The 14,795-nt window shown below is 45.1% G+C and overlaps 1 protein-coding gene across 1 annotated transcript in view; it reads right to left on the bottom strand.

Moving 5' to 3' along the window:
- The window catches only part of myo10 (myosin X), a 115,350-nt gene that overhangs the window by 52,966 nt on the left and 47,589 nt on the right, over window positions 1-14,795 (bottom strand). The window contains exon 4 of the mRNA XM_061043660.1: window positions 1,646-1,833. Within this exon, the coding sequence (XP_060899643.1) occupies window positions 1,646-1,833 (188 nt within the window). The remainder of the gene's footprint in view (window positions 1-1,645; window positions 1,834-14,795) is intronic.

Raw genomic sequence — 14,795 nt, forward strand, 5'->3', positions numbered from 1 at the left:
GATACCTTTAACCTGGACTGAGCTGGTTATAAGAGAGGATTAAGACTTTAAACGATGAATATGAATCCGGTTTGAGTCCCTGATTTCAGCAAAGTTTGCAGGTGCTTCATTCAAAGTGAGTTCTTCTACTGTAGTGGCTTCATTGTTGCATAATTCCCCGAAATCTGAAATTATTTTAGGACCTGATGTCGCCACAGGACACGGGTAAAGTCCCATGTCCGAGTATTCAGGATACCTCGACGACCACAAACCCAGCAGGTTCCCACAGAGTCCAACACTGTCATGTCCTCCGCATCCGCTCTCTCTGCTAAATCTGGGGCCAAATATTATCATTCCTTACATGTAAAAATAACCCTGTGTTTCAAAGGTCTCCGTCTGTCTGAGAGAACAATGGAGCGACTGAGGATGTGAAAGTTGTCCGGCTGAAATCAAAAGGGGAAGGATGTGAGGAAGGACAGAGGATGGAGATAGTAGGAGAGTGAGTGGATGTAGCATGTAGCGCTCCGATTCCTCAGAGCGGCAGCCAAACTGCACGGGGGAGTGGGGGTGATCAAAGCGTTTGGCACAGCGAGAGGAGAGGGGGGAGGGGGACTGAACGAGCTGGAGACCACAACAGTTTATGGAAACCGCAAAATTAGACGGCTGCTGACGAGAAAGGTAAGAAAATCCTGACCGGGCATTTCATGTAAGAAACAAAATCAAGTCAGCAAAAGTTGGTCGGATGACGTGGAGGTGAAGAAACATCTTGTGCATCGTTTTCAGCCAGCGTCTAATTATCATGATGGAAATGACCAACAGGGTCGCCCGTGACCAGCCAACCTACATTGTCAGGTGCCGGTCGGTTGCAGGAACACTAACTTTACTATTAAAAAATGAATTTGCTGTGAACCTGAGAAAGCTAAAAGTGAGAACGTGTTGTTCACCCGCAATAAAATGACAGTAAAGGAATTTTCAGCGTGCCACAGTTTATTTAATTTTTCATCTAATTAGCTTGTTAAAGACGTTTCTGCTGCCCTCTAGTGGCCACAAATCTATTTTTCAGCTTTAAAGAGTCAAACGTTTCCCTTAACTTCATCCTGGCTATCCATAAAATTCAGCATATAAAGAAGCTCGATTAATACCACTTTTTTCATTTAGACAGTTAGCAGTTTCTTATATAGCAGTATTAATGTGCCGTCACAATTGAAATTTGCCTACAGTCTTGTTTATTTCAAGCGGCCGAGAGCTGCACAAATTGTGATCAGACCAGACCGGTGACGAAACGTTTTAGCAGCTCTTCCCTCTCATGAGGAAATAATCCTGCATTGAAAGAAAACAGTAACAAATCGTAAGTAAATCAACTTTGTGGAGGTCCAGTTTGATTGAAAGATCAAGATGAGTGACCAGAGAGGGTTGGTAGAGCAGCTCGCGTGCTATACTTTACAACTATCAATGTTAGTGTAGGCTGAGAGCTCACTACTGTACCCTCAGCTTGCAGGTTTGCAGACTCTGTATGGTTAAAAAAAAAAGAAGGTACTAGAAGAGGTACACAGCTGAACAGAAAGTGAAAGTTGTGACTTCACTAAACGCTACAGAAATTGTCAGCTGGAAGACAATTTAAACCTTTTTTCTGCAGCGCTCAAAGTATAAAGACCCAGTCTCCTACCTGATGAGGACACACTGGTTCTGCAGCCTCTTCCACAGCGAGCGGTAACACTCGTTGGCGACGGCGAAGATGTGCGGGGAGATTTCACCGAGGTGGTGTCGGCTGTACTGCTCCACGGCCTGCCGGTCGTACAGGCCCGGGAGGAGCTGGTAAGGGTTCACCGCCGCCAGGATGGAGCCGATGTACGTCTGAGGATTGAAAAAGGAAAAGATTAGATCAGCCGGAAACAAAAGCATGGAAGTAAAGCAGAGGTTGTTAATTAAGTATTCATGATGCGGTGCAAGAAGATGGAAAGTGCAGTCTAAATTCTAAACATCATAGAGAGCTGTCTCCCCGCCCCTCCTCTCTAGAGTCCATGCTCACTCAGGTCACCATGTGGTGGACTCTGAAGCTTCAGTGTTTATCCAGCTCTGCATGGGTCTGTAAACCTTTCTGTGTTCTAACCTCTCTCCATGTTTCGAAAGCAAGCTGAGCACCAAGAACCAAGTTAGCAGCAGTTTAGCTCACAGTCCCCCTGGACGACCTGTGTATGCTGAACAGTCCCCCCCCCCCCCCCCCCCCATTTAACCACTCCGTTAAGTGTTTTTGCCAGTTTGTAATCACACGGTCTGTTTGTTTTGGAGACGAAGAGACCTCATTGGACAAATCATCTCCAAACGTTGTGAATGAAAAACACTGAAGAGTCACGTTGAGACCTCATTCTTAAAGTTTACAGCCTCACATGATCATCTGCGTAAAACGATGCACCCAAAACGTATCGGTTATCTTCCAGTGACTTATTGAAAGTCGACTCAACAGGATTCGCGACTCAAGGTTCAAATCTTCAACTTTCAGGAGGACAACCCGACAAAATCTCTCCATCAGTCGAGTCAAAGCAACTCAACACTCAACACTCAACACGTTTGACCTTCTGTCTCTCTTTCACCACCCTCCCACAAACTGCACGTTTTCCAAAACCAGAGTTCATATTTCAAAGTTCAAAGCCAAAACAAAACCAAACTGCTGAAATAGAAGCTTGTGTGAAGCCGGAGTAAGTCTTGGCAGAAGCTTCGGTGCTGCGGTGGTGACTAATGGATAAATAGGCAGGCTTGGAAAACAGGCAGCAAATCAGCACGAGAAAAACAACGAGGGCTTTCTACCTCCGCCTTGGATCTGGTTTGAGAAGTGTTTACAGCAGCATTGTAAGAGTCACTCAGGGACGGGGAGAAACAAGTTGCTTCAGGTGAAAAGAGCTGCAGAGCCTTGACTTCCCAATGCGAGTCCATTTTGATATCATTTGATAAGTGAGAAGGTTCCTGGTTTGAATCCCCGTCTGACAGGAGCCTCATGTTCTCCCCGTGCATGTGTGGGTTCTCTCCGGGTACTAATGCGTCCTCCCACAGTCCAAAGACATGCTCGTTAGGTTACATGGTGACTCTAAATTGCCCGTAGGTGTTATGGTTGTTACCCAGCTTTCATGTGGTGTCAGACACATCGAAAAAACGAGTTTCCAAGGTTGGAAAATGCACATGGACGTCTGCTCAAGTTGGAACCACTCGGTAAAGAATTAGTTGCCCAACTTGCCGACTTGATGTGGTTGTTCCTTTCTCACAAGTAAACATGATCATTATGAACATAAAAGCTCCACAAACATCACCTCTTTCCATCAGAGTTTTCTAAAAACATGAGAACATTTTCGTCACAACTTGGACTGAAAGTGAAAATCTCATTACAGCAGAGCGCAGTGTTCCCATAATCTGGCATTATGGGCGAGAGTGGCCGAAGCCCTGAGGAGACGAGATGCATTAAGAAGAAGAAGAAGAAGACGGAGACATACAGAGCACTCTCTCTTATCCGGTTCATCTCCAGTGGGCCTCGCTGAGAACATAAAAACCCCGGGACGACTCCTGAAAGCAAACAGTCTCCTGTCCGTCACAGGGTTATCAGATTCTTTAGCGTCTTGTTTAAGTCTTGAAAAGGTGTTTTTCTGCTCATTTTGCTTTTTTTTTTACTGAAGCCAGATGTGTTCTCTGCAGCCACAGCTGTTTATTATTGTTGAATCACCTTAAATACAGGTAGTCAGGGTTTATTATATTAGAGAGGAGTTTCAAGATGTCAGAGCTCGTGCTAAAACAAGCAGATTAACTGAAAACAGAAGATTCTCTCCTCATTACAGAAGTCGGTCACAAACAGTTTCCAAATACGAGATAGAAGAAATGTGTCCTTTCAACATATTCTGCCGTGTCTGAGGTGAAACCATGTTCAGGCCTCTATATGGACAACTCAATGATAATAAAGTTAATGACAAAGTTCAGTATAAGGCATGGAAAGAAAGCTGGGCATGGTTTTTTGTAGGGCTAAATGTGTTTAAAGAGCGTAAGCAGAGTGGAAATACTCTCAGAAAGTTTCTCAGAAAATAACTTCTGCTGAGAGTTTCCAGAGACTTTAATGGGGGAGTTCCTTTATTTTTAAACCTCGGCCCTGCAGTAGCTTTCATACTTTGTGGTCTAATTGGAAAATACATGCTCCAGAAGGCTGCTTCAGTCAAGAGCAATGAAACACGCTGTAAGTACTGCAAGTGAATCGTTGGAGACTTAAAGGTGACACATGATGCGAAACACACTTCATGTTCCTCTAACTCTAACATGTGTCTCTAGTCCGTCTACAAACCCCCCAATCATGAGAAAAGTCCATCCTCTGCATCTTCTCCCTGCTCCACTTTTCAGAAAATGTGTGCTCAAACAGGCCGTTTGGAGAGTTTCCCTTCATGACATCACAAAGGGCAGTAGCCCCTCCCCCAGGTGGGTGACACTCCCACAGCTAGGTGTTTGTTCTGCCCTCTGAGTCTGCCTTCTCACCGTAAACAAGAGGACATGGAGCGAGAAAGCACCGAGTACACCCAAGCACCTTCCAGAGAGGGGGCGTGGTCAGACACAGCTCATTTACATATTTAAAGGTACAGACACAGAAACAGCCTGTTCTGAGCAGGGCTGAAATAGAGGGGTTTATAGACATGATCAAATACAGAACAAGAAACTTCACACACATGTTTTGAGGAGCTCTGAGACTTATTTAAACTGAAGAAGAGGAGGAGGATATGTCACCTTTAAATTTGTTTTTTGTCATTAACCACCTCAGACTATTATTCAGTGTTTGAAAACATTACATAGATGAACCATAAAGACCTTATTGTCAGAGAGTCAGACCCTTTTTGTGCCTTCTGTTAGAGGTAATATCACATTTATCAAAGCTTCCAGACTCCACTGACAAAAACAGCTGTGTGCTTGTTGTATCCGGCACCCACCTTTTTAACACTAATGTGTGAGTCTTTAAAAACAGGGATCAGCAGAATAGATCTACTTTCATCAGGCTCCTTTGATGACATTGAAGCCTTCATAGCTCTCTTTTTTCTTTGTTGGTGCGGGGAAAGACATTTCCTGGGGGCATTTCAGCTCTCAAAACAAAAATAGACAAAACCTTTTTTTTTTAAATACATGGTCAAAGAAGAAGATCTGAAGTCGTACTCTGTTTTGTGTTTTTTGATCCACCAGCCTCTCCCCTCCCGTTCAAACACCTGCCCAGACTCGCTCTTTAAACTCGCTCCAATTCAAACGACCTACTGACTGCCTGACCTACATCCAAGCAGGATGCGGGGACATTTGAATGGCAGTTGAGGTAACAGTATTTACATGACAAATACAGACTGCAGACTCACCCTCCCTGTGCAAATGAGCTGGCACTGCACCCTAAAGAGGACGAGGAGGAGGACGAGGAGGAGGAGGGATGATGTCATAGTTACATGCGGTGGATCATAAATCAACAGGTGTGTTATCTCTCAGACGGAGCTCAGTGTAAACACAGCGCTGCAGGTCAGTGTACCTCGTGCAGTGTAAACAGTTTACAGTGGGGCCGGTCTCTTGGCTCGGGGGCTCACCGCTTCACTCAGCTCATCATGTAAATGTCTCAGCGATGCTTATGTAGTGCCATGTAATGTTTGGGGTTTGTACTTGAGCTCAGGGGAAAAGTCTAATGAGGAACAACCTGCCACTGAAAACATTTACACCCTGTAAAGGTCAAAGCTGCACACGTGTTCCCGGGGAGAAATCCCTCGGTTAAGGTTTTAGTTTCACAGTTTTGGATGAATGAACCTGGATTTCATTTTTACCGAAAGGTCAAAATAAACGATAAAAAGTCTACAAAGAAAAGAGTCTGATATGTGCATTGATTATTCTAAGACTCTGGTTAGGTGATGTTGGACTATTTATGCCGCACTGCTATAGCAAATGTGGATATCGCCATCCAGCTCACAGTCTGCCTGGCAGGTCAGGGAACGTCTGCCCGTGAAGAACCAAACTGGACCGTTTGGGGGAAACCTTTTGAAATCAGAGGTGTTGGTTTCTCTACATTTATCTTCCCTTCAGGATGTTTTTTTTTGGAGTTGTTGGTGTTCATGATGAATGTGAAGCTTCAATAGATACATTTACACATTAATGCAACCTCGGGGGGGGGGGGGGGGGGGTTTAGTCGAGAGTTGAACAGCGCCTAGAGAAACACTAAAAAAGTACTTTGGATGCCTCGCCTTAACTCGATGAATTACGACCATTTGGACTCAATTTGATCGCCCCGTTTCCCCGGCCTGGTAACAGTTTCCACGGCAGCAACCTGGCTGAGAGCTAACCCCCCGTTCCCCGTCCCCCCTTATTGGCTGGTGTGATTAACCCTCGGCCCCCCCTCGTCCTGCGTGTGTGGTTTTAAACGCTCAGAGTCATACCACAGAGGTGACGTGAGAAACGTGAGATCCACACGTTTACATTGTTTGTCTCAGGTCCTCAACCCGAGGTATTTATGACACAGGTTCACACAGCTCCAACAGTTTCATGGATTCAGCATCATGACATGTGCCAAAGTTTGAACAATATTTACAAAGAAGGGGCTCAAATTGAATTCTAGCTCTAAGTGGGAGCAGAGTCCGTTTTTTTTATTCAGATTCTACCACACAGAAAAGTCGTAGAGGGTGGAGGATAAATATGTATTCAGTTTGAGGTTCACCTCAGATCTCTTAGGCAGTGTGATAAGAACAATGCTTTCTCTAACTTTAACTGGGTTTTAAACCACACTCAGAGTGTCCATGGACAGAGCTTTGCTTTCATCTGCAGCTCTAAACTCTTTATTTATCTGATGGTAAAACCCCCTCATTTCAGTCTCTGCCTGCAACAGTTTGTTTCAGCTTCAGTCTCTCTAAGGCCCGCCTCCCAGTGCGCCCACTCCCTTCTGATTGGCCAGCTCTCTGGAAGCCTATCAGGGTCAGAACGCTGCAGGGCTGCGGCTGCTCTCCAGTGCTGGGAGAAGAGAGTCTATGTGAAGAAGTTTCACCAGCTTACGTAGAGGCTTGAAGCCGTCTGCTGAAATGCTTGGTTTCATATTGCGGAACTATCGCCTGATTTGCAGAACAAGCTGTTCAGCGCCCTCTGCAGGCTCATCCTGGGATTACTCCAACATGTGTTTACCTCATGATCTGAAACTTTGCCAAAGAACATCTAGAATTGTAACACTGTATGTGAGTTTTAAAATGGGGGTCAGCAGAATAGCTGAACTTTAAGGAGGACAATTTTGTTTCTTTCAAACTCAAGGTTAACACACTTGTTTTCTTTCACAAGGGGACTCTGACCCCAGACTCTGGTCTCACCCGACCACCTCAACCCCGACTTTATCAGTCCATCGCCGCCCTCCTCCAAACCTGTTCAAAATGATGCAGGTTGCCATGTACTGTAATACTTTTTAGGGCCAAGTCCTAAATAATTTTTCCAGTTATGAGTCCAGTATCACTACTCAGACAGACATGGGGTCACAGGTCAAACTGCCCACCTGATGACAGATGAGCTACAGCGACTGTGTGTTTACAGAGGGGCGTCAGTCACTGCTGATGGAGTAACTGTAGAACAGAGGGAGGCACGAGGCGGTCGGACCCGTCCAAAAACTCTAATCTGTCTGAGACGGGTCCAGATAAATGTAGCGAGGGGGGGAAATGAAGACCAGATGGAGAGAGAAAAACTGGAGGATCAGAAGCAAAGTGCCGTCCAACCTGCCTGACAGACAGCAGGAAATGTAGAAGAGGGGAAGGGGGGGGGGGGGGGGGTATATACAGCAAGCACTGAGTTAGTTACCGTGTCACAGAGGCAAATTCCTGCACATTTGTTATACTTGGCGATTAAAGCATTCTTGATCCAGCACTCATGTTTAATATGTTTTTTTTGATGGAAGCCCCCACATCTGCTAAAGTCGGGTCGTTCGGGGGAGAGGAATGCCCATTTATCTTCAAAATGAAGCAATGGCAGCTTTTTGACGGGTTTCCTGCAGACGTCAAACCTCAGCTCGGAGAAATTACAGAAATGTTTGATTACCTAAAAACACATTTATATTCTGTCTCATCTATTTCTACGCCTCTATGAAGCACTGTGGATTTCCGTGTGTCTTAAAATAGCAGTAAAAAGGAACTAGCTATCCCGCTTTCTTTGCTAAATAGATGCTAGACGATTATTAGCCAACAAAAGTCCTACACACGAGGCAGACCTGAATGCTCTGGATTTGTTTGGACCAGAGAAGGTTTTAAGGCGACCCCCCCCCACACGGCCGTTTTGGACGCCCCTCGGTTTGCCAGATATGAGAGCAGTTATCAGGTCAAACCAACAGGTGTTGCAGCGATGGAAGCGGGCAAGAGAAGTGGTTCAGATAGAGGGGGGGGGGGGGGGGGGGGGGCAGCTCTCTACAATGTTCAGAATTTAGACTGCAGTACCCATTTTAAACACTAGGGGTCACAGTCACATACGGCTCCTTTAAGAGCTCAAACCAAAACATTGATTTAAGTTGAATTCTCATATTTTCACTAACTCGTTGACCATATTTAAAAACCTCAGACGCTAAAAGAGTTTACTGTTTTTGGCAATAAAGTAAAAAAAAAAAAAAGCACAATGAAATACACACAGGCTAATGAGGATCGTTATAAAATCAAAGATATTGCAACCAAATGTAACCGCTGAGCCAAAAGTGTTGCATCCACCAGATTCCAGACTAATCTGTTTGTCTGTTAGCGAGATGACTTAACAAATAACAGATGGCTGAAGAAATTCTGCCAAAATGACTATAATTAGCAAACCCCAAAAAACATGATAGAAATGTTTGGCACAAAACCACACGTGCATCCATTTCTTTCGTCTCCGGGTTTCGTTTTCAAGTTTTCAAGTTTTCAAGCTCGACGGCTTTGACTTCACATCTGACAGCAATCAGACTGTTGAGATGGTCCACAGCTTCAGATTAATCCTTTAAAATGTAAATACATCTTCTGCACATGCACAAGTTCTGCTCTTCATAAAGCCGGGTTAGTGCTTCAGTGTGGTCTCTAAATGGTGTTGTGTATGTATGAGGAGACACACATCAGATCATCTACTGTGGACTAATGTCATGAAACTCTCTTTTACACCAACCGACTTTAAAGCTCTACATCATGTAGGACTTTGGTTTGGTGCACTTTGGCACCCACCGAAGGTTACGGTTTGCAACTGCACTGTCTTAAAACACATCACCTTTTTGGCTCCCCCACTACTCCCCCCTCCCAGACAACATGCAGAGGAGCGGTGTTTTGAGAAACAAGAGAAGACTCATGTCGACTGACAGGGTTTTTGCACAAATATGACTCTGCTAGCGTCTACAGAGACAACGTTTGGTACGAGAAGGACTTAGGAGACATAACTTGTGTCAGACGACTTCCTGCAGCCGGTAAAGCTGCTAAACATGAGACAACGATGACACCAATAACGATACAGCTTAAAGTTACGTTTCAATCTACTCTGAATAATATCAGCAGGGATGTACACTCGGCTTCTCGCTCGCTCTCTAACTGGCTTGTGCCGTAAAGCCGAACCCCCTTTCACTTCCACAGCGCTGAAAGCAGGCGACCTGGGTGATCTGTGGACATGTGAGAGACGCCGTGTTGAAAGTTTTTGTATTATTAGATCGACTTTGAAACAACTACTTTATGGAGGAAAAGTTAGAGATTGTTGCTTTGAAATCCACCGTTTGGTCGTTCGCTCTCTGGTCCTTTGTGTTGAACGAGGTGATGAGCACGTTGTTGGTCATTCAAAGACAACGCTGTCAGCTTTCTAAACTAGAAGTCGCTCCACACATCCGTCCTTCAGCTGCAGTCTGTTTGAGAGGAGCAGCAGCTGGCTGGTTCAGTCTGTCAGCGGCTCGGCAGCAGACTGTTTAAAAATAAGCAGAACGAGTCACCAGACGGATTCCGCTCTGTGTGCTCAAACTGACCGAGTTGGCAACGTCTCCCATCAGAGCTGAAAGGAGGAAGACGTTTGATTCTGGTGAGAGATGTACAGAAGTTTTTTTTCTGGTTGTAGAGGAGTTGTAGTGGAGCAAACTGTCCACTGAAAAACAAGCAGCACGTAGATCACACATGTGTGACGGCTGGTTCTCATGTGATCTGATGGATTCTGCTCGGTCACACCTCGTCAGCCCACGGTGACATGAACATGTTTCACAGAGTCAGGATGAACAGGAGTCAGGGTTGGGCTTAATGCGGCCGTTCGTTCTGGTTCAAGTGGGAGTTCAGCGTGTGTTAATCATGTCGCAAACATGTCACACTAAGAGGAAGGTCGAGGTTTTTAAGGGGCGCCCGCTGTGAGTCCTTTAGACCAAAGAAGATTTCGTCGAGGGTTCACCAGCCCGTTTCAGTCGGCATTCAAGTTACCAAACAAAAAATGTGAGCGTCAGAAACAGTGTCTTTATCAGTCTGGGCTGAAGTGCGTCTCAGCTCTGTAAAATGAGACGTGTGACCCAGAGAAGGAATTTCCAGCCATTAGATGACATCATTATGACATCATACGCTAAATACAGAATATACGAGACGGACAAAGTTCCTGTTCTTGATTTGAGCGACCGACCCCCTGAACAGAGGAGTTCACGCCTGAATTCATTCCTGTGTGTGTGTGTTTAGTGTGTGTGTTTATGTGTGTGTGTTTAGTGTGTGTGTGTTTATGTGTGTGTGTTTAGTGTGTGTGTTTATGAGTTTGATTGGGGGGGGGAGCAAAAATATAGATCAGGTAGAAAGACATGAAGTGTGATAGAAAAATGAGTGTGTGTGTCAGTGTGTTTGAATGAAAGATGGACAGTATCTCACAGAGAGATTCCTTAAAGAGAGAGAGTAAAAAATGGAGCGAGAAAGATTCACTGTGTGTGTGTGTGTGTGTGTGTGTGTGTGTGTGTGTGTGTGTGTGTTTTTGCTTCCACTGGATTCCACAGAGGAGACGAGTGAGGCCACCAGTCGACAGCACAGCTGGTTACAATCGTAGAAGCTAAAGATTGTACACACACACACACACAGACACACACACACACACACACACACACACACACACACACACAGACACACACACACACACACACACACACAGACACACACACACACACACACACACACACACAGACACACACACACACACACACACACACACACACACAGACACACACACACACACACAGACACACACACACACAGACACAGACACACACACACACACACACACACACACACACACAGACACAGACACACACACACACACACACACACACACACACACACACACACACACACACACACACACACAGTCTGGTAGCCTCAGGGGGCTAAAATTCCCCGTTCATCCATGTGATGCTAACACTAAAGAGAAGTAGCGCTCAGGCTAACTCGCTTCACTAAAATAAAATTAAGTTTGCTGCAAAACAGAAAATGTCTGAAAGTCTGCGTCTTCACAAACTGAATCTGATCAGCATCATTTACACGACAAGTCCAGAAAAACATCCGATTTCAGCAACAATGCAGTGAGTTCATTTAATTTATCATTTCAAGACACACTCAGGTACAATGTGCTCGCCCTGTTGGCTGATATATTTTCACTTTGTCCTTGTTTATGTCTGTTGAAATCTGGAAATCGGACGCTCATCTGGACTTGCAGGTGAATGTGGCTGATGATACATTTAATGAGATATCTCCGCATATAAATTAGACAAATAAACGTGCTTCGATTGGAGATTTTACAGTGAAGAGGTCAAACATAAATTCAGCACAACACCAGGACAGTTTGATGGATTCAAATTAATCAAAGTGATTCTCGGGTCACATTCAGAGAGAAATCAGTGAGTGAATTTGAAGTCTCATTAAAATCTAAAGTCTTAGAATAAAGCTTCATTTTCAAATCAGACAATCAACATTTTAAAACCACAGCTGCTCTTCTGGGCTTCTTTCAGTTCAGGCTTTTGGTAAAAATATCTTTATGATAATCACTTTTAGAGGCCGTGATAAAAAGGTCAACATGTCAGTAAGTTAAAGTACACGACGCTGATGTGTTGTTTTAAAGACATCAAAATAAAAAGCGACAGTGAGATGATTCGTTTGATAGTTAAACTCATTAATGCTCTTTTTTTTTTTTTTTTATCTCTAAGAAGTCAGCAGGGGTGCTTTCAGGAATTTCAGGGCCCCTGACCGGTTATGACACGGGGGGCCCCCCTCGCTCTGATGCTTTTCACCTCATGCATTAACTCGTCATCTCACCTTCCTCGACCCCCTTTTTCACCACGGGGACGTTTCCAGGAAACCAAACTCGCCTTTAGGAGGTCAGGAGCTTCACCTGTGATTCGCCCCGCGGTGTTAATGTGACTTCTTTGATCGACTTTTCACACCTCGTCTGAAAGCCTGCAGAGCAGACAGGAACCACAGCTGAAGTGAAGATCTTTGTTTGCTAAACCAACAAACCTGGATGTCACCTGATGTGTCTTTAAAAAACCTTTCTCAAGTGATGAAGGCGCCAAATATTAAGAATCAAGAAGCACCATCAGGAAGTTCCAGGAAGGTTTCAGCGTCCAGATAAAGCTGGCCTCACAGTCTTAAGACGATTTCAGACCCGAGCCAATCCCCCTTCAACGATCAGGAGGGGGCGTGGTCTGATTCACGGCTTGTCCAAACCGATTGTTTGTCCAAAGAATCCTCACATTTGTGGTGTCACTACGATTATTTTACTGCTCGAGTCGGAGCCGCCCCGATCTGGAATCTTGATATTTACGACTCCAGGTCAGACTCCCCCTCAGCTCGTGCTGCAGACTGTAAAAAGTCGCACATGAGGCGCTGGTGGTGCAGTGGTTAGAGCGCGCGCTCAAAGGAGGCTGTGGTCCTCCAAACGGGAGGCCCAGGTTCGATTCCAACCTGTGGCTCCTTTCCCGCATGTCATTCCCCCCTCTCTCTCGCTCCATGATTTCTCTCTCTCTATCCAATGTCCTGTCTCTCAAATAAAAGGCACAAAATGCCCAAAAAATAAATCTTAAAATGTCTTCTCAGCCAGGATTTCATCCAAATTCTTTGTTTTTCAAACGCACAACAGGACATCCAGCTGACGACGTCGACCGTCTGCCATATTTGTTTTTCCTTCTGACGTTTTATCATGTAACTTTCTGTGAGATCTCGGGTCTGTGAAACAGTTACAACAAAGTTAAACTGCGGTCTGGTCGAGTCGGCTAGTGAGCGCGTTCAGAGGATCATAAAGTAAACAATCGGTTGAAACTGTATTTTTGTCCGTGGTCTCCCTCGTTTAAAAGAAAATTGCTTAAGATTTAAAAATCGTCATGTGTCAGTAATGGAGAGGCCAGGATGTTCATGTTTTTTCTCACAGATAGACTGTAATGAAAACAGAAATCGGTTTATTCTGCTCGTTTCACTGTGAGAACTCGAGTTGTGCTGACTTTCTTTAAAATCTATCAGTTACATTTTTTTGAAAGCCAGAATCTGAGTCACTGTTTCAAATCCAAACATTTGATGTTTCAGAGAGTGTTTATGTGCTCTTAGCCCCTCCCCGTCGGTGTACCGCCGCCCTCCTCACTAAAAACCTCTCCTCTAATTTTCCCTCTTAGCTTTTCCTTTTGGCCTGCAGAAGAAAAGAAGAAAAAAGCGCCCCGTCAGAACGCGGCTGTGATGAATTGATTGGATAATTTCAACCATACGGGAGCATTCAGATGCGATTAAGGTAACGAGACGGCATTTGTCAAAGGTTACTGCGGCCGGTGCGTGCAGAAAGAAACAAGGCATGCCTTTGTCAGCGGCGTTCGGTGTTCTGCAGGAGAAAGTGAAAACGAGACCGTGATGGAGGAGAGTTATTTGTCCTACATACTGCTTTGTTTTCTACATACATTCACACCGGGGTTCACATGCTGCACATTCACACAGGGGGGTGTCACAGGTCGCTCTACCCTGACGGGGGGGACGGGGGGGTCAGCAGGAACAGAGCAGCTTTGTTAACTCGTTGAGTAAATCAGGACAGTGAAGGACACGTTTCTATTGTTGAACATTCTGTGACTCAATAATAAACTGGATGCACAGACGAGTGATTCACTACCACTCACTCCTGGTTCCACCTCAACTCTTTATCCATTCAATTCCATCCCAAAATTCAAAATATTCTGTGCGCGCCGCGGTCGGACGGTCAGCTGTACACGCATCACACAAGAACTTCAAGATCCCGCGGGAATACAGAGAAAAAAATGCAAACAACTTGTTGCTTTGTCTTTCTGAGGAGGATTTGTTGTTCATTCGGTGCCTCTTTTGATGTAATGTTGATAAAGTGATGAAAAATACGATCGTGTTTTATTTTGAAATTGTGCATTTCCTTGTCTGACTTCCTGTTCGGGTCGTTCTATTCTGTCCAGCATGACGCGTGCAGCCAACTCCGTCTAAAAAAATAGACTTGAAACGGAGCAGAGCGTAGTGGAGCTCCGGAGACGGAGCGCAGCGCTCGCTGTGGAAACACAATGATTGACTAGCAGCAAACATCAGGGTGGTGCCGTGCGCGACGCTGACGGACCGCGGTCTGCACGGAGTATGTGGAAATCGGGGGTGACTGTGTGTGTGTATGTGGAACTCTCGCTGGGCTGAAAGCCGACAAGCAGAGGGAATTAACAAACATGGAACAAGAATATTATGCTGGAATCGACGGCTGTGTGAAGAAATCAGTTTGGTGTCCACGTGGGGTGAGGGCGACTCTTTGTAGGACGCTCAGTGAGTAAAGTCTGAGATCTCTTGCTTCCAAAGTCCACCCTCGAGGAGCTTTTAGATTTATTCTCA

Source organism: Labrus mixtus, chromosome 8, assembly GCF_963584025.1.
Source record: "Labrus mixtus chromosome 8, fLabMix1.1, whole genome shotgun sequence".
Taxonomy (NCBI): Eukaryota; Metazoa; Chordata; class Actinopteri; order Labriformes; family Labridae; genus Labrus; species Labrus mixtus.